This window comes from Nicotiana tomentosiformis, chromosome 1 (assembly GCF_000390325.3).
Source record: "Nicotiana tomentosiformis chromosome 1, ASM39032v3, whole genome shotgun sequence".
Taxonomy (NCBI): Eukaryota; Viridiplantae; Streptophyta; class Magnoliopsida; order Solanales; family Solanaceae; genus Nicotiana; species Nicotiana tomentosiformis.
This window is the reverse complement of record NC_090812.1, coordinates 103,812,968-103,831,657: the sequence shown is the minus strand read 5'-3', so window position 1 is coordinate 103,831,657 and position 18,690 is coordinate 103,812,968. Positions and strand designations below refer to the sequence as shown.

The following is an 18,690-nucleotide window of genomic DNA, read 5'->3' as shown; positions in this document are numbered from 1 at the left end:
GGAGGTTGATTTACGTGGGATGGAATTTTCTAGAGTGTTGTTTGGCTTGCTCAGTATTGGATTTGGCTTGTTCGACATAAGTAACATTTCTAAACTTAGCATTGAGGGTAATTATTCCGGTGAACCATGTTATTTGTGATGTGTTGAGGTAACGCACATGCTAGGTGACGGGCGTGTGGGCGTGCACCGGGCTAATCATTATTCAAGTTGACTTTTAGACTAGTATCATACATGTTCTGCTATCATATTTTGTTATATCTGTGTTTTATTTTACTTGTTTGATTATTTGAGTTGTGATTCATGTTAGAAATCATGTTTAGGCTATGTGCTTATTCAATTGAGACTTAATGAGGCTATTTCTATTGATTTGAGTTATCTGATTTAGTTGTAATAATACACTCAGTCATGTTTCTTCATTTGCATATCATATCTCAGTCTTTATTCATCATCCATGGTTACATCGTATGTTATTATTATTTTTCCATATGTGGAGTTATTGGGCTGAGTGGTATGAGATTGTGAGCCCTTGACACTTGAGAGGTTGATGACTAATGTAGGCCTTAGAGCCGTGTTGAGAGTGTTGTTGTGGATCAGGCTGCACGCCGCAGCAGGCCATACTATCTTTACTATTATTATTATTATTATTATTATTATTATTATTATTATTATTATTATTATTATTATTATTATTGTTGTTGTGGATCGGACTGGATGCCGCAGCAGGCCTTATGGGCTTTATTATTATTATAGATCGAGTTGCGCACCGCAGTAGGCCTTATTGGCTTTTGATTAGCGCTTGGGTAGGATCCGCCCCTGCGAAGTCTGACATACTAGTAGTGAGCGCAGGCACAGTGTTACATACACGTGCTTTGGTGAGGAGCTTATGAGTGAGGCACTCATACAGTGCTCAGTGATTGTGTGTGTGATGAAGTGGGCATTGAGATAAGAAACTTGAGTATGTTGAGGGTGAGAGTACTTGGGGTATCACTGTGAAATCATTCATTTGACATGCATACTTGGCATGTAGGCATAGAGATGTATTTTTCTCATGCTAGATGGTAATGTGACATTTATGATTGGACATGTATATTTGACATGTAGGCATAGATATATAAATTCCTCATGCTAGACGGTATATTATAATTGATGACTTGACATATAAATTGACATGTAGGCATAGAGATGTACTTTCCTCATGCTAATTGGTAAACGAAAATTCTCATCTAGTGTCGTGAATTGGGAATACGGTTCTTTTGATAAACTCATGTTTAGTTGTTTTTTGGTCGTGACAAGTTGGTATTAGAGATCTAGGTTCATAGGTTCTATGAGTCATGAGCAAGTATCTAGTAGAGTTTTGTGGATCGATATGATGACATCCATCTTTATTTTCGAGAGGCTACCGGGCATATAGGATAAACTTCCCATCTTTCTTTCCTTATCGTGCGGCATGCATTGATTCATCTTAAGTGTATATCTTTGAATTCCTTGCACTCACTCATATGTTATGTGAGCGCTCGGTATCAGCTATGCATCGACGTCTTATGATTTCATGGATAAGGTGCGAGGGGTGTTTTCTATGCTTGGGTGATGGGCCAGTCTAGAGGACTTGAGGCCAGGTTTGGACCACAGCTCGGGCTCGATAGTTTCAGTTGCATAAGCATGTGTTTTTGGACTTATATGTCTGATAGTGTCCCTAGGAGTGGGTTTTATGGCTTGGTGAGTGGTTGGATAGCTATATGATGAATATGATGTGACTACAGGATGTGTTAAGATGGATTTGGATGCGATGAGAAGACTTTGCTTAGGATGAGAAAAGGGCTATTAGGTGCTTGATTTGTTGTACGATATCGAGTTATTAGCGTGTTAAGGGATCTTTCATGTTGTTCATTTGCGGGATGAAGTAGATTCTTATGTTTTGTTCACGATCTTAAACTCAGGAAAATTTAGTGAATGCATAGTGGTTGTGACTATGGTAGGGTATAGAGAGATGCCAGGTTGAGGCTAAGCAGGTAGGTTAACTCCTGCGGGATGATCTGAGGATTGTGTGATTCTAACGATGATTATGTGAAGAGTTTCTTTCTACCTGTGAGCTATATGTGTTGCAATTTGAGTTTGGATCACTTGAGGAGGTTGGCATGACAATGATTAGTGCCAATCTCCTCAAATGATTGAGGCATTTCTATGATTAGTGATACGTGGGTTCATGCAGGATTTTGTTGAATTACAGTGCAGGATTATGGCAGTTATGGAATAAGGGTATTGTGGGATATCGAATGTTTTGTTTGATGGCTTCGAGCCAAGTGGGGGAGTCTGTTATCGACGATCAGATTGCATGGTTTTATGTTATATTGGTTTCAGTCCGAGGCATATTTGAGGATCAGTTGTGACCTAAAGAGATTGACTTTGAGAATGACTTGAGCAAGGGGAATGTTGGATGCATGATATGTTATACTTTATGGGAATACTATAAATCTTGAAATGATTAGGGCTAGTTATTGGCGGCGGAGGTAGTATGTGTGAAGTAGGGATTCACTCGGTGGCTTAAAGATGTGGAGTACTTCTTTAGGTGTTTGGGTGCTATGAAGCACAGGTCGTTTGGCTCATTTTGGCGATGCATTTGAGATTATAGTAGGGCGGATGACTCCCAAGAAAGTTCTAACGAGTTCATGATTCATATGTGGTATTTGAGCAATTTCTAAATTTGTAAACTGCTAAGATCTGAAACTTACATTGGATGGTGTCGAGACTTGCAGTATTTCTATATCATTATGGATTCTAAATTTCAATATCAGAAGGATAAAGGAAACAGTTTTAAATTCACATAAGGTCTCTTCACATGCATTATTTTTGGGTACTTAAGAGGGAATACAATGGCTTTGGAGCTTTCGGACAACGTGGTTTCATGATAGGATCTCTTGTGGTGAGATTTGGTTAAGGATAGTAGTGTACTGGCAAGGAGAAGTGTCAACTTGAGGATAATTCAGAAGAAACTTGGAGAAATAAGATAGCTTGTTAGTAGGTTGGATCAGGACGGTAATGGATATGATCGGTACTTTTGGTTCTTATGATGTGATGAGGCTTTACTTGTATTTTGTGGCAACACTCTTGGGTTTGGCGACCTGTGACACTTGGTTGAGTTAGAGGGGTTCAGTTCTGATGGCTTGGTTAGGTGCATATGGGTTTCGAAGAGTTCTCGACGGTGTCGACCTCGGCTTGAGATGGATATTCTCTACAGGTATATGGGGTATGTGGGGTATGTTGTGTGTTGTGATTTTCTCGTGGATGGGGTCTAGTTATAGGTTCCTAACTGATAGAGAGTATATCCTGTTGGTGTTTTAGAGTTATTGATGAGGTTTTGGTACTTTTAACATGATGGAATAATAGATGCGGTACGACGTGTGGGATTGAGGTTTGCATGTACAAGGTTGCGGTCCAGTGTTGAAGAGAAGGTCACGAGTTCCAGATAGTATGGACGGTTTCTAATGTCTAGATGAATGCTAGTACTACTTGGTATCACTTGAGAAGGGGGTGCATTTCCGAAAGTGCATTATGTTTTGAACTACGGATGCTTCATTGGTATTGTGTTGCTCGCATGGTTGATCGACTACTGATATTCAGATCTTTACTATGTGGCATGGAAGAATTATAAAACTATTTCCCGTGGGATGATTGTGTATGAGAGATGTGTTAGTTATTCGAGTGGTGGAGTTGGGATCAGATATGGTGATTCATGTGTTTTAGGGATTTGGAGACTAGGAGTTCTCCGAGGCAGATTGTTCCTTAGTTGCGGATTGTGAAGGTAAGGCCAAATTTAGACAACTAAATAATGAGTGTTATGGTTATGTTATTGTGGACTTTTGAAGGGTTATTTAACTATTCGTGGATGACCGGAGTCGATTTGGGGGGCCCATTGTTTGGCGCAATGAGGATGCTTATTCTATACCGGGTCGAATTTGTTAACTCAGCACTGCTACTGTTGAGGGATGTGTCATTCAGTTAGAGTTGAGCTTGTCCGTGTTCTGATATGTTCTATGTGTTACTCTGCTATGATACGATAAGTTGTGAGACTGTTGACTATTTGCACACAGAGCGCGTTTTCGTTTGGGCCTTGTGGCAGAATTCGAACAAGATGGTTCTTGGGGTGCTGAGTGGTTGATTGCGCCTTGGTTATGGTCTTTTCCTGCTTTTGATATATAGATCTATCTGTTTATCTATGGTTATGGTCGTACACTTCGTGTGTCCGTTGTTGATTTGTGTATGGTTGTTGATTTTGAGCATTATGGCTTGAGGTATTTCATGTGGACCAGGTATAAATAGGGTCCCGCATTGCAGCGGAGCTATGTTGGCATACGATCCTTTGGGTAGATTTCGTGTCTTGGTTTAACTTTGTGTGATGGGTTTATAGCATTTCGCTCATGGTGGTATATGTTGATCTTGTGAGACGGCTCTCTCATTTGAGTCATTTTCCACTTTTGGGTACATTTGAATTATTGCTTATTGGTGCACGGATTGCACGGTTTGTGGATTGAGGTTGTATTAGTGAGGAATGTCAGTAGAGTAGTTGTATTTGATGAGATGAGGCCAATGGACCTAGGATGGGTTCTATCGGATTTGATTATGGCATGTTCGGAAGAATAATGTCACTAGTCTGCTTAGAATTAGGCTATGGTTCTTGTTTGGCGAGAAAGCTCCATGACTTGTGGATTCGATGGGTAGTTATGAGTCTCTGTATGTTTCTTTCATCATTGTCAATGCACGAAGGTTTAGAACAAGGTGTTATTTGATATAAGATTTGTTACCAGTACCGGGTTTGTGATTGGGCAGCTACTGTGATCGAAAAGTATTGCTATGAGTATGTGAGTTATGTGGTATATCATGTGATTACATCTTGGTTTATGGTTATGGATTGATATTGCTTGTTCATGCTTATACAGTGTATAGATATGAGAATCGGACATTGTAATGGATTCCAGGTATCGAGGGTTTCATTCCAATGTTTATGGACTAAGGTTGAAGAAAGAATCTTCGATTATGTTGAATTGACAGACATATTTGGATTTGGGTGACGTGAGATCACCCCGGGTATGTGCATAGTAAGATTACACAGTGATTTGATAGCTTTGGAACATAGCTTGGCACGTTTGAGCACGAATGTATGTTTAAGTGGGGGAGAATGTAATAACCCGACCGGTCATTTTGAGCATTTGCACTTCGTTCAGTGGTTTGAGGGCATGAGTAGCTCTGTATGATGTATTATGACTTGTGTGTATCATCGGTTTTGGTTTTCGGGGGATTCAAAATTTATTTGGGAGAACGATTCTCATTTTAGAAGCCTTAAATTGGAAGAGTTGACCAAGTTGACTTTTATGTATTTGACCCCGGATTGGAGTTTTGATGGTTCTGTTAGGTCCAGATGGTGATTTTGGCGCTAATTGGCGAAATTTGGCAATTTGAAGGTTTGAAACGTTCATAAGCTTGACCGCGAGTTGACTTTGATAATATCGGGTTCCGATTGTTGTTCCGAGAGTTGGAATAGGTTCGTTATGTGATTTGGAACTTATGTACAAAATTTGAGGTCATTTTGAGTTGATTTGATATGTTTCGGCACAAGTTTTGGAAGTTAAAAGTTCAAAAGTTCATTAAATTTGATTTGAGGTATGATTCATGGTTTAGATATTGTTATGTGTAATTTGAGGCCACGAGTAGGTCTGTGTTATGTTTTGGGACTTGTTTGTATGTTCGGACGGGGTCCTAAGGGGCTCAGGTGAGTTTCAGACGGGTTTCGTAAAATTTTGAGTCACGTTGGTTGAGGCTAATTTGGGTAGAGAACGGGTGTCATCGCACCTGCGAAATCTTGGGTGCAAATGAGGATCCGCAAATGCGGATAAGGAGGCGCAGAAGTGAAAAGTCTAAGTTGGGCAAGTTATCACAGATGCAGAAGTTTTGCGCATTTGCGTTGATGCGGGCGAAGCTGAGCAGGAGCGGGAAGGCAGGCTGGGCGAGAGCTTCGCAGAAGCATAAGGTGCATCGCATCTATGATAAGTATGGATTTTAACCACTTATTAGTACCTTTTTGCTTTAGTTTTAGTCCGAAAGTAGTGACTTTTATTTTCAAATCTAATGAAATTGTGTGAATTGCATCCATATTGGAGGATTGGGACTCAATGAAGAAGTCTAACTCAAAAAGGAGTAGTCCAGCACAACAAGGATAAAAGGAGAAATGGAAGCAGAAGTGCGGTTCGCAAAAGCAATTCTGCAGCCGTAGATGATCATGCTATCTGCAAAAATAGAAATGATGTCGCAGATGATGCCTTGAAGCCTCTGAGGGGTTTTGTAGAAGCGTCGTCCGCACACCAAATTGTCCGGCCGCTAAAGCTAGTCGCACTAACAAAGTTTGATAAGTTTAGAGAAGGTGCAGAAGACCAAGTGTGAAGCCTCTTGAGAATGCAGTAAGCAATCCAAATGTGCGGCCGCAGAAGATGAAGTGCAGTCATAGTGATAATTATGCGGACACAGATTTCCTCCTAATGCAAAAGCAGAAGAAAAGTGCGGTCTGCACATGGATTTGTGCCACCGCAGAACCTCCCGAAGGGCATTTTTGTCAGGAAAATTCTAGACACTATAAATAGACAGGAAACACTTTTTTAGGGCAGCTGTAGCGGTTATATTTTACCTTTTTGGGAAAGTTGTGATCAAAATTGGAGAAGACCCACTGCTTTTATCTTTTAATTGTAGTTTATGTCGCTAATTACTTCTTCTATTTTATTTTCTATGTCTTCAAGCATGAGTAGCTAGATTTTATCTGGGTTGTGACCCAACCCTAGTGTGTAAAACTTATGGGTTGTTAATACTAATGTTTGTTTATGACTGGGTGTTTGTTATTTAGCCTTGTTTATGCTTTATATCTAGAATTTATGGTTGCAAATATTTATTCATGCCTATTTGACTTAGTTCTTACTTGAGAAAGAGGAACCTAGTCTAGGAAAACTTGTCTAACAAGAAATTAATCTAATTAAGGTTTTGGCTAGTTTAATTTAAGGGTTTGAACTAGAGATAGAGAAAACCCGACTTGGATTCATATCAATTCCTTAGATTGTAACCCATTTGGTCTCTAGAAAACTAATTTGGTCATAACCACTCTATGACCGTGAGGTATTGAGTGGGTACTTGAGAATTGAGAGTCATAATATACCCTGATCTACCAAACAAGCATTAACTTAGTATACCCATTAGGTTCACACCTAGGTGAAGGTTACATCCCTAGGCTTTTCCTCAATTGATAAAAACACCAAGAACAGTTTACTCTCTAGTTGCTTTTACTTAGTCTAATTTCTAAGTGCTAAATTAGATAACAATTATCCTCTTATTTGGGAATATAATTTAGCAATTTCATGATCTCCCTTCAAGTATTTACCTTAATACCGATTATAAACTCCCTGAGAAATTCGACCCCGACTTACGTTGGATATTATAATTGCACCGACTGTTACCTACTTATTATTGAGTGTGGACTGGATATGATCAACATGCGAGGTCACAGAAGCAAAGGAAAGTCCACAGGTGTGAGTGGTCGGGGCCTGAGTGTTTTTCGCAGAACCGAAGAGTGCTGCAGAAGCGACTCTTGGATTGCACATGCGAAAGTGCTGGCAGACTCTATTTATTTCGAGGGTTGTCCATTTTATCACATTTTGGATATTTGGAGCTCGAATTTGGGCTATTTTGGAGAAGATTTTCACCACATAAATTGGGGAAAGTATTCTTGGCTCATTTTTTATTATATTTCATGAATCTATCTTCGATTATGGCATTTGGATTATGAATTTTAAAGAGGATTTGGGGGGTTTTGTCTAAACTTTTCTAAAGTGGATATTTGAGTTTTGAACATCGATTTGGAGTCGGATTTGAGTGAAATTAGTATGGTTGGACTCGTAATTGAATGGGTTGTCGAATTTTATAGGTTTTACCGGGTTCTGAGGTGCGGGTCCAGGTTTGATGTTTTGGTTGACCTTGAGAATTTGATTAAAGATTCAACCTTTATCGTGTGGGTTCGTTTCCTTTGGCATTATTTGATGATTTTGAGTTGCTTTTGGTTAGTTTTGAGTCGTTTGAAGGTTGATTTGCATGGGATGGAATTTCTAGAGTGTTGTTTGGCTTGATCAGTATTGAATTTGGCTTTTTCAAGGTAAGTAACATTTCTAAACTTTAAATTGATGGTAATTATCCCCGTGAACCATGTTATTTGTGATGTATTTAGGTGATGCACATGCTAGGTAACGGGTGTATGGGCGTGCACTGGCATAATCATGATTCAAGTTGACTTTTACACTAGTACTAGACTTGTTCTGCTACCATATTTTGTTATATCCGTATTTTTTCCTATTTGTTTGATTATTTGAGAGGTGATTCATGTTAGAAATCATGTTTAGGCTATGTCCTTATTCGATTTTGAGACCTAATGAGGCTATTTCTGTTGTTTTATGTTATCTGATTTAGCTGTAATTATACACTCAGTAAAGGTTCTTTATTTGCATATCATATCTCAGTCTTTGTTCATCATTCATGGTTACATAGCATGTTATCATTGTTTCCAAATGTGGAGTTATTGGGCTGAGTGGTATGAGATATTGAGCCCTTGACACTTGAGAGCTTGACGACTGAGGTGGGCCTTAGAGCCTTGTTGAGAGTGTTGTTGTGGATCAGGTTGTACGCCGCAATAGGCCATACTAATTTTACTATCATTGTTATTAATATTATTGCGAATCGGGTTACACGTTGCAATAAGCCTTATGGGCTTTATTATTATTATGGATCGAGTTGCATGCCGCAGTAGGTCTTATTGGCTTTTGATTAGAGCTTGGGTAGGATCCTCCCCTCCGAAGTTTGACATACTAGCAGTGAGCGCAGGCACAATGATAACATGTTCTTCCGTGAGGGGCTTATGAGTCAGGCACTCGTACAGTGCTGAGTGATTGTGTGAGCGATGAAGTGGGCATTAAGACAAGCAGCTTGAGTATGTTGAGGGTGACAGTACATGGGGGTATCACCGTGAAATAATTCATTTGACATGCATACTTTGCATGTAGGCATAGAGATGCATTTTTCTCATGCTAGAGAGTAATGTGGCATTTATGATTGGACATGTATACTTAACATGGAGGCATAGAGATGTAAAGTCCTCATGCTAGATGGTATATTATAATTGATGACTTGACATGTAAATTGACATGTAGGCATAGAGATGTACTTTCCTCATGCTAATTGGTAAATGGAAATTCTCATTTGGTGTTGTGAATTGGGAATACAGTTCTTTCGATAAACTCATGTTTAGTTGTTTTTCATTGGTGAGGTTTGGAATTGACTGTTTTACTTAAAAAGCATACCTACTTTCCCGTAACTGTGAACAAGCTTAGCGTATATCCCATGAGTTATTTACCTTTGTTGTTCTCATTATATAATCACAAGTTGTTATTGGCTATTGGTATTGGATTCTGAACGTCTTCCCAACTCGTCACTACTTTGAACCTGAGGTTAGGTTTGTTACTTATTTGGTACATGGGATCGGTTGTACTTATACTACACTTCTGCACCTTGTGTGCAGATCTTGGAGCTGATGTTGCTGTGTATGGTGAGAACTGGCATTGAAGATGTACCTGTGTTCCAATTAAAGCTACCATTTATCTTTGGCAGCTTTAGATTTGTAAATTTGTTTATATATATTTCGAACAGATGACGTATTTATTTCATACCAGCTTTGTAACCCCTAAATCTTAGAAGCTCATGACTGGTACTACCAGTCCTTGGAGAATTGTATAAAATTCAGTTATATCACCTTTTAACTCTTAATTTTATCACTAAATTGCATTTACTGTTATTTGGCTTATATAGAGGGTTAGGTTAGGTACCATAATGACTAGTTGGATTTTGGGTCGTGACGGCAATCATCTTCAGAAACTAGATTACCTAAGCTACTACCAATTTTACTTAATGCTTCCATGTTCTAGCAATTTAATGGCAAATTTGGTAGCTTCACCCATAGAGGAATGATCCGCAACACGTTTTCGTTAAAATTGAAGTTTGTCTCCCATGCTTTGATGGTAATTGGCTTATTGTTCATGGTGTGTGGTCCATAATACAACACATTGTCTCCGTTTACTCGTAAAATGATACAGTTAAATTTATACGTGGTTTCTAGACACGTGAACTAATTTGATCCTGAAATAATGCAAATATTGAAGAAATGTACAATACTTAGCCTTAAAATGAAGATGAAACAGCAGAGATGACAGTTCTGGGAACAAGGTTTCCAGGCACAGCAATGATTAGATCAAAAAGCAGGAAAGTAAGATTGTATTAAGCTTTATATAGAATGCAGTGTAAGTTTAGCCAGAAAATTCGTGTCATTTACAATGATAACTGGATTCACTATTTATAGTTGTATCTAGGGAAGGAGGTCCTAGGATCGAACATAAGTACATGAAAACTATCGAGCATAATAGTCTCTTTAGTTCAACTGTCCGTGACCTTGATGTCAGCCTCAAATTTGCTAGGTCCGCCCATGAAAACCTTTCTGCCGAGGTAACCCAACTCAAATAAGAACTCAAGTGCCGAGAGGCTTCCCTCGTTGTTGAAAAAACTTACTCTATGTACAGCATGAGGAGAAAAAGCTTGGAAGAGGCCAACGCTGGTGTCATTGACTTTGATGCCAAAATTGCTAATGCACGCGAGCTTGAGTTAGCTGATAAAGTGGACTCCCATCGAGGTCTGATGTACTTGGCCCTTCTGGTTCTGGTTCTGAGTTTTCGGGAACTGAAGAAAAATCGAAAGATGGTGATGTTGAAGGCCAAACTGATGAAAATGTTGAGCCATCGGTGGACCCACCTACTTCTCCCACGGATGCAGACACTTCTCTTCCTCCAGGTTCCGGAGACACTGTAGTTTAGCTTTCTTTTCTTTTTCCCATTTTGTACTTTTACTATTTTTGGCACGTTCTTGTAAATAAAGACATATTTTTTCTCAAGTATTGTTTGAGTCTTTCTTTCGTTTTAATATTTATGTAAGTCATTAACCTTTTCATTTTCTTAAGAATTCTGCGCACGTTTTTCTGTTCGCGATTTACTATGTGTAGCCTCGGGTGCATTTTTCTCTAAGCACTTTGGTTCTGAGCATTATCCCTTTTACGTGAGGGTTTCTATAAGTATTTGTGCAAGTTTAATTTTTGCGTCCTTTCGTGTATGTCTTCGGGTGCATTTTTCCTCGAAGGCATTTTGATTCCGGGCACAAATTCTTCTGAAACCAACCCTTTAACGTGAGGGTTTTTATAAGAGAGGGCCCTCTTATGTTTACGGTGCTCTTGAAGAGGACGTCTCTTGTTCATTACGGTACTAACATTTGAAGTACTTGTTTAACTTTCAAATAACAAAGTTAGTTCATCGTTCAAACAAGAAACAAGATAAAAATAAAAGAATTTCATTTCATATAATTCCTTCTATTTTCAAAAGTACACAAGCATTTATTATGCTAAAAAACTTGTGGCTGGCATTTATTATGCTAAAAAGAAATTGCCATTACTTGTGGCTATCTTGTACAATTTGTTTCTATGAGGCTGGCTGCGTAGTCCCCAGTCTCGATGATGCATTTGGTTTCTGGAATTTTTTTTCCCGGTTGACGTGGGAGTCAATGTTGTCGTATCCTCATATCATCCCCCCCCCCCCCAATGTTCGAATGCGAAGAATGCAAATTTGAACACTGAAAGTCTTGTGCCTTCAAAGATTCCACCAATGAATTGCTAGATAATCCTTAACTCGGCAACATACCTTACTTCCCCTTAGGAATCCATGTTGTCAAGCGAAAGAATATCTAACAATCCTCTAGTGGTTTGTGCTCGTGAATGGCCGGGTAACCTCTGTTTGGTAGCAAACTTAACTTCCCAGTTTGGCCGGGTAACCTCTGCCGGTTGGTGTACTAGTGGTGCGTTGCGTTGGCAGTTATCACATTTTCGAACGAAGTCTTTGGCGTCTTGTTCCATGCGAGGCCAGTAATATCATGCCCGTACCAACTTCAGCACCAAAGAATCTGCGCCCGAGTTATTGCCGCATATCCCTTCGTGGACATCTCTCATGATATAATTAGCTTTTGACGCTCCTAAGCACCGAGCCATGGGACCTTGGAAGGATTTTCTATACAATTGGCCTCTCTTGAACGTATAACGTGCAGCTTTGGCGCGTAACGCCCATGATGCTTTGGGTCTTCAGGAAACTTCCCGTGCTCAAGATAGTCTATTATTTCATTTCTCCAGTCCCAAACCAGACTAGTCGAATTTACCTCATAGTAACCATCTATATCCAAGATTGAGTTCATCAGTTGCACTACCGTCCCGGACTCCGATCCATTTATTTCCGTCGATGATCCTAAGTTTGCTAATACATCCGCTTCTGTGTTATCCTCCCTCGGGATATGAGTAATTGACCACTCTCGGAATCGTTCCAAAAGAGCCTGGACCTTTACCATGTATTGTTGCATGCGTTAATCTTTGGTATCGAAGATCCCGTAGACCTTATTTACCCCGGGCCAATTCAAGCCCTGCAATCAAAGCTTCATACTCTGCTTCATTGTTAGTTAAAGGGATCGTTCTGATGGCTTGCATTAAGGTTTCCCCCGAATGCGTGATTAAGACTATTCCGAGTCCGGACCCTTTTATGTTGGAAGCTCTGTCTATAAATAAGGTCCAAAGCCCTTATGTCGATCCCGACACCATTACTGCCTCCTTGGTTGCCAGAGGCAGTAGTCCCGTACTGAAATTGGCCACAAAGTCAGCCAAGACTTGCGACTTAATTGCATTCCTTGGTTTATATTCTATGTCGAACTCACTCATTTCGACGGCCCATTTGGCTAATCTGCCCGAGAGCTCGGGTTTATGGAGGATGTTCAGCAAAGAGAAAGTAGTCACCACAGCTATCGGGTGGCATTGGAAGTAGGGCCTCAGCTTCCAAGCGGCGACTACGAGAGCTAAGGCCAGTTTTTCCAAATGTGGGTAGCGAGTTTCTGCTCCCGTTAAAATTTTGCTAACGTAATAAATGGGAAATTACGTACCTTCGTCCTCCTAAACTAAAACCGCACTTACCGTAACTTCTGAAACTGCGAGGTAGACTAGCAATGTTTCACCTTCTTTTTGTTTTGAGAGCAATGGAGGACTTGATAAGTACTTCTTGAGGTTCCTCAGAGCCTCCTGGCACTTTGGTGTCCATTTGAAATTATTTTTCTTTTTGAGCAGTGTGAAGAAGCGATGGCATTTTTTTGATGACCGAGAAATGAACCTGGTCAAAGCTGCTAATCTTCCTGTGAGCCTTGGGACTTCTTTTACGTTCGACAATTGATCCGGGATATCCTCTATGGCCTTGAATTTGTCGAGGTTTACCTCAATTCCCCTTTGTGAGACCAGAAATCCCAGAAACTTACCAAAACTGACCCCGAACGCGCACTTCTCGGGATTAAGTTTCATGTTATGCTTCCTCAGGATATCGAATGTTTCTTGCAAATTCTTAAGGTGGTCACCTACATTCAAAGACTTAACGAGCATATCGTCTATATAAACTTCCATAGTCTTTCCTATTTGCTTTTCAAACATCTTATTTATGAGTCGTTGATAAGTGGCTCCGCCATTTTTCAACCCGAAGGGAATCACATTGTAACAATATGTACCAAAATTTGTTATAAACAAAGTCTTTTCCTAATCTTTCGAGTTCATTTTGATTTGTTTGTACCTGGAATAAGCATCGAGGAAACATATTAACTCGTGCACAACCGTGACATCAATCATTTGATCGATATTTAGCAGTAGGAATGAGTCTTTTAGGCACGCATTATTAAGGTCTTTATAGTCTACATACATGCGAAATTTATTGTTCTTTTTAGGAACTGCTACTACATTGGCTAGCCAGTCCGGATATCTTACCTCTCGGATCGAACCAATATTAAGAAAGCGGGTTGCCTCTTCTTTGACGAATTTATTCCTGGCCTCGGAAATAGGGCACTTCTTTTATCTTACCGGAGGTACGTTGGGATCCAAACTCAGCTTGTGCACGGCTACTTCCGTCAGGATACCTATCATATCTTCGTGCGACCATGCAAAACAATCGGCATTAAATTTAAGGAATTCAGTAAAACCGGACCTGAGCTCCGGGTGCAGTCCTGTCCCCAAATGGAATTTTCTTTCTACGAATTCTTGGAACAATGCAACTAGCTCCAGTTCCTCCATCGTGGACTTCGTTGCTTCAGTCTCTTATGGAACTTGGAAATATCTCGGCACCTGATAATATTGTGACGACTCTGCTCCCGGGTCAACTTCTTCTAGCTCGGGAGTAGGTACCGGTTCCTGTAATTTTTATGTCGTGTGCTCCTTCCCTTTGCTACTGGAAACCGGAATTGCATTCATCTCCCTTGCTGCTAGTTGATCACCTCTTATCTGCTTGATTTCTTTAGGCATTGGAAACTTCAGCAATTGGTGATATGTTGAGGGTACGACTTTCATCTCGTGTAACCATGGCCTTCCCAAGATGATACTGTATCCCATGTCACCATCTACTACTTCGAAGAGAGTTATTTTCATTACTCCTTTAGCATTCGTGAGCAGCAAAATCTCTCCCCGGGTCATCACGCTCGCAAGGTTGAATCTAGCGAGGAGCTTTGTTTCCGGAATAATGCTTCCTGTGAGTTTAGCTTGCTCCAATACTCTCCATAGTATGATATTAGCCGAACTTCCTAGATCCATTAGAACACATTTAATCTTAAAATCTAACACATTTAAAGAAATTACCAGTGCATCGTTGTGTGGTAACAGCAATCCGTCTGTGTCCTCCTCAGTGAAAGTGATATCGTATTCCCGAAGTCTTTTACTATGAGTTATTGATACTTTCGTATTCTTCACTGCCAAAAAGGTGACCCTGTTAATCTCATTCCCTCTGAAGATCATATTGATCATTTGGCGTGGGGGTTCTTCTCCTGCTTTCGAAGATGCCTCGTTATCTCTGTTAAGACCATAATTGTTCTTAGCTCGGTCACTCAAGAATTCTCTAAGGTGACCATTCTTCAATAGTGTTGCCACCTCTTCCCGGAGGTGTCGGCAGTCCCATGTTCGGTGGTCGTTCGTTCCATGGTATTCACACTATAAGTTGGGATCACTCTAGCTGGAATCGGATCTCATAGGTCTAGAGAATCGTACCTCTTTAATGTTTCTCATGACTGACACCAACTCCACTATATTAACGTTGAAGTTATATTCCGATAACTTGGGGTAAGAAGGATCCTGAGACCCCAACGTCTCTTTATCCAGAAGTGATCTATTGTTTCGACCATGATTGGTCCCTCTGTCAACGGTGAACTTGTTTGCTGTCCGAAAGTTTCTACCACGACCTTCAGTCTGCTCGTAAGGCAAAAACCGACCCCTTGAAGTCTGTCTGTCTGCGTCGTAGTTATATTTTGATTTTTCTCTGCTCTTCTCCCGTCCTTTAGCCTATGATGTAGAACCGACCTGGTCATCTTCTATCATTATCTTTGACTCGTACTGGTTGTGTACATCTGCACAAGTTGTTGTTGAAACTCAAGCAGGCTCTCCTTCAGCTTTCGGAAAGCGTCTGAGCTTCTCGCATTCAATCCTTTGGTGAATGCTTCAACTGTCCATTCATCCGGGACAGCCACGAGCAACATTCTTTCCTTATGGAATCGGGTAACAAACTCTTGTAATAATTCAGATTCTCCCTGTGCGACCTTGAATATGTCGGCCTTACGGGCTTGTACTTTTTTGGCCCCAACATGAGCCTTGATGAAAGAATCTGTGAGCATCTCAAAGGAATCTATGGAATGCTCAGGTAATAATGAATACTACGTTAGAGCTCCCCTCGTGAGAGTTTCTCCAAATTTCTTTAGCAACACAGATTCAATTTCGTGATGAGCTAAATCATTTCTTTTTACCGCCATTGTGTAGGTGGTAATATGCTCTTATGGGTTTGAAGTCCCATCGTACTTCGGCACTTCAGGCATTTTGAACCGCTTCGGGATTAGTTATGGTGTTGCACTCGGCTTGTACAGCAATTGAGTATACTTCTTCGAGTCCGGGCCTTTCAATACTGGTGACGCACCCGGGACTTGGTCTATGCGGGCGTTTACTTCCCTCATAAACCGTAAAAGTTCATTCTTAAACGGGTCGTTCTCGTTGTTGAGACCGGATCCGCTCCCCCTAGCCCCATCGGAGCCAACTTCACCCCTGGGAGTGTAGTTGTCGACTCTCTGTGTTGTTTGGTTTGCGGGATCACCGGTAGGAATTGGATATCGTCAGTTTGCATTCTTCGAAGCCCCCGATAGCACCTGCTTCAGCTCCGTCATAACCTTATTCTGCCACGTGAGATGGTCTAGAATGATTGCCTATTGCTCTTGCATGACCCTTACCACATCCACGACATGCTCCTTATCAACATCATCGGGAGTTGTCTCCCGAACCTGTCGAGGGTTCTGCCTATCAAGCACCGGCGTGGCGTCATTCCCCTCATTGCGGGTGTCACTGATTGAATCCTTAAAATAAGGCTGATCCCCTCAAATTTCAGGGTTATGCGTATTGTTAACAGTGTTATCTGCCATTTTTGTGATTTTTTCTAAGACAAAATAATCAAATCACGTTAGTAAAAAAGACAATGATCAATTTAATTGCACGGATGTCTATGCCCCATGGTGGGCGCCAAACTGTTTATCCGTAAAATGGTACAATTGAATTTATACGTGATTTCTAGACAAGTGAACTAATTTGATCCTGAATAATACAATAATTGAAGAAATGTACAATACTTAGCCTTCAAATGTAGATGAAACAGCAGAGATGACAGTTCCGGAAACAAGGTTTTCGGGCACAGCAATGATGAGATCAAAAAACGGGAAAGTAAGATTGTATTAAGTTTTGTATAGAATGCACTGTAAGTTTAGCCAGAAAATTCGTGTCCTTTACAATGATAACTGAGCTCACTATTTATAGTTGTGTCTGGGGAAGGAGGTCCTAGGATCGTGCCCTCCTTTAATGTCAATTACGAGGGTCATTGATGAAGATGTAATGGTGAACATAAATATCAAATTCTCTACAACGGGTCGTCACTATTAATGCTGCAGAATATTCGTTATTAAATGCTACCGGGCACAGAGTATTTAATACACCATTATGAACATTATCCCTTCCAGTGACAAGCGGAATGGCTGTGTTCGATTTTCGGTCATCCCCGTCTAGGATTCCATGTGTCTTTCTTTTAGATGACCGCGTGTCATATCATATTTCACCATATACAGTTTATATCCTCAATACTTTGAAATTTGATCACAAAGTACCCATCATTATGGTAATAAATCCTTGGCTTCGCGATGTAATTCCGCTCAAATGCAATAAACCTCTCCAAAGCCCAAATTGAAGGCCAATCCAACAACATACAATATAATTGCATGTTTTCATTTTTCTATCTCCTTATCAATATCGTCATGGGTCAATTGCACAATTTTAACTCTATCTCTGATTATAGGAGCTACAAAGTTAAGACTCATACCTTTTGCAGCCATTTTGTTCCCGGTAAATAAGGTCGCCCATTTTTTCTCCGCTAGGTTTGCTTGCATCATATTCAACTTCCTCTGCACACCAATTTCCTTCGACACTTGAATCGGATTCCCCGTGTTTCCCGTAATCTCCTTTGATCCCGTAATCAAAAGAGCGTTGTTGTGATCCATTATTTGAATTAGTATTGAGAAATACTTGCGAGATGTTTCTCTTATATCATTCCTACTAATAGATTCTTGCATGTTTAATGTACTTCACATTAGCTTATTTAAACGGTTTAGGTTTAATCGAGAGAAGAATCTAAATCAAAATAAAAAGATAATAACTTGTAGAATTTGTTAGAATCAATGGAACCTTAAGAGTAAAATTTAACAATATCAAATCTAGGATAGCAATCGTGCATCTATCATGTCATGATCCTTATTTCTCGCACTGATAACAACCAAAGTTTGATACTCTCTAGTTCTCTATGATCAAGTATTACTTACTTTAATTTTAGTTTGTTAGTTTTAGTTTTAATCATTCCAAACCAAAGTATTGAAATCTAATCCCTGTGGAGACGATATTTTACTATACTATCTTTTGCTAGCGCGCATTAATTTTCGTGTCATGTTTTGCGCTCGTCACAAATATAAAGAGACAGTTGAAATTTTTTTTTATTAAATCCCCAAAAAAAGGAGATAAAATTAACTATTTGAAAATAAATATAATATTTGCTACATACAATTTAGTAAGTCAATGATTTTATATTAAATTTACAGGATTGCATATTATTTTTGTAATTAGATTGGATCTCCTATAATGCATACTAATAATTGATATAACTACTTACGTAAGAATCAATACTACTAACTTAAAAATTATGTTCCATCTTTACTATAAAAGGAAGAGCTCTCTTTCATCTATAAGTACTTCAATAGAAAAAAACTAAGAGGAACAAACAAGAGTGGCATAACAAGTATAGTTGTTTAAGATGACAAAATCAACCGATGTTTTGGTTTACATGATTTTTGTCATGTTTGTTCTTTTTTCATTAACTCAAGGGGTGCCAGAGTCTTCGTATGCACCAAAACCATCATATGTATCGGAGCTATCATACGCACCAGAAG

The 18,690-nt window shown here is 39.8% G+C and overlaps 1 protein-coding gene across 1 annotated transcript; it reads right to left on the bottom strand.

Annotated features, from left to right (window-relative positions):
* Positions 1-14,380: 14,380 nt before the first annotated feature.
* Positions 14,381-17,823, bottom strand: LOC138908071 (uncharacterized). Its single transcript, XM_070198712.1, has 5 exons — positions 17,574-17,823; positions 15,580-15,848; positions 15,218-15,508; positions 14,813-15,160; positions 14,381-14,461 (listed from the first exon to the last, which is right to left on the bottom strand). The coding sequence occupies exons 1-5, from the start codon at positions 17,821-17,823 to the stop codon at positions 14,381-14,383; spliced, it is 1,239 nt and encodes a 412-aa protein (XP_070054813.1).
* Positions 17,824-18,690: the final 867 nt, after the last annotated feature.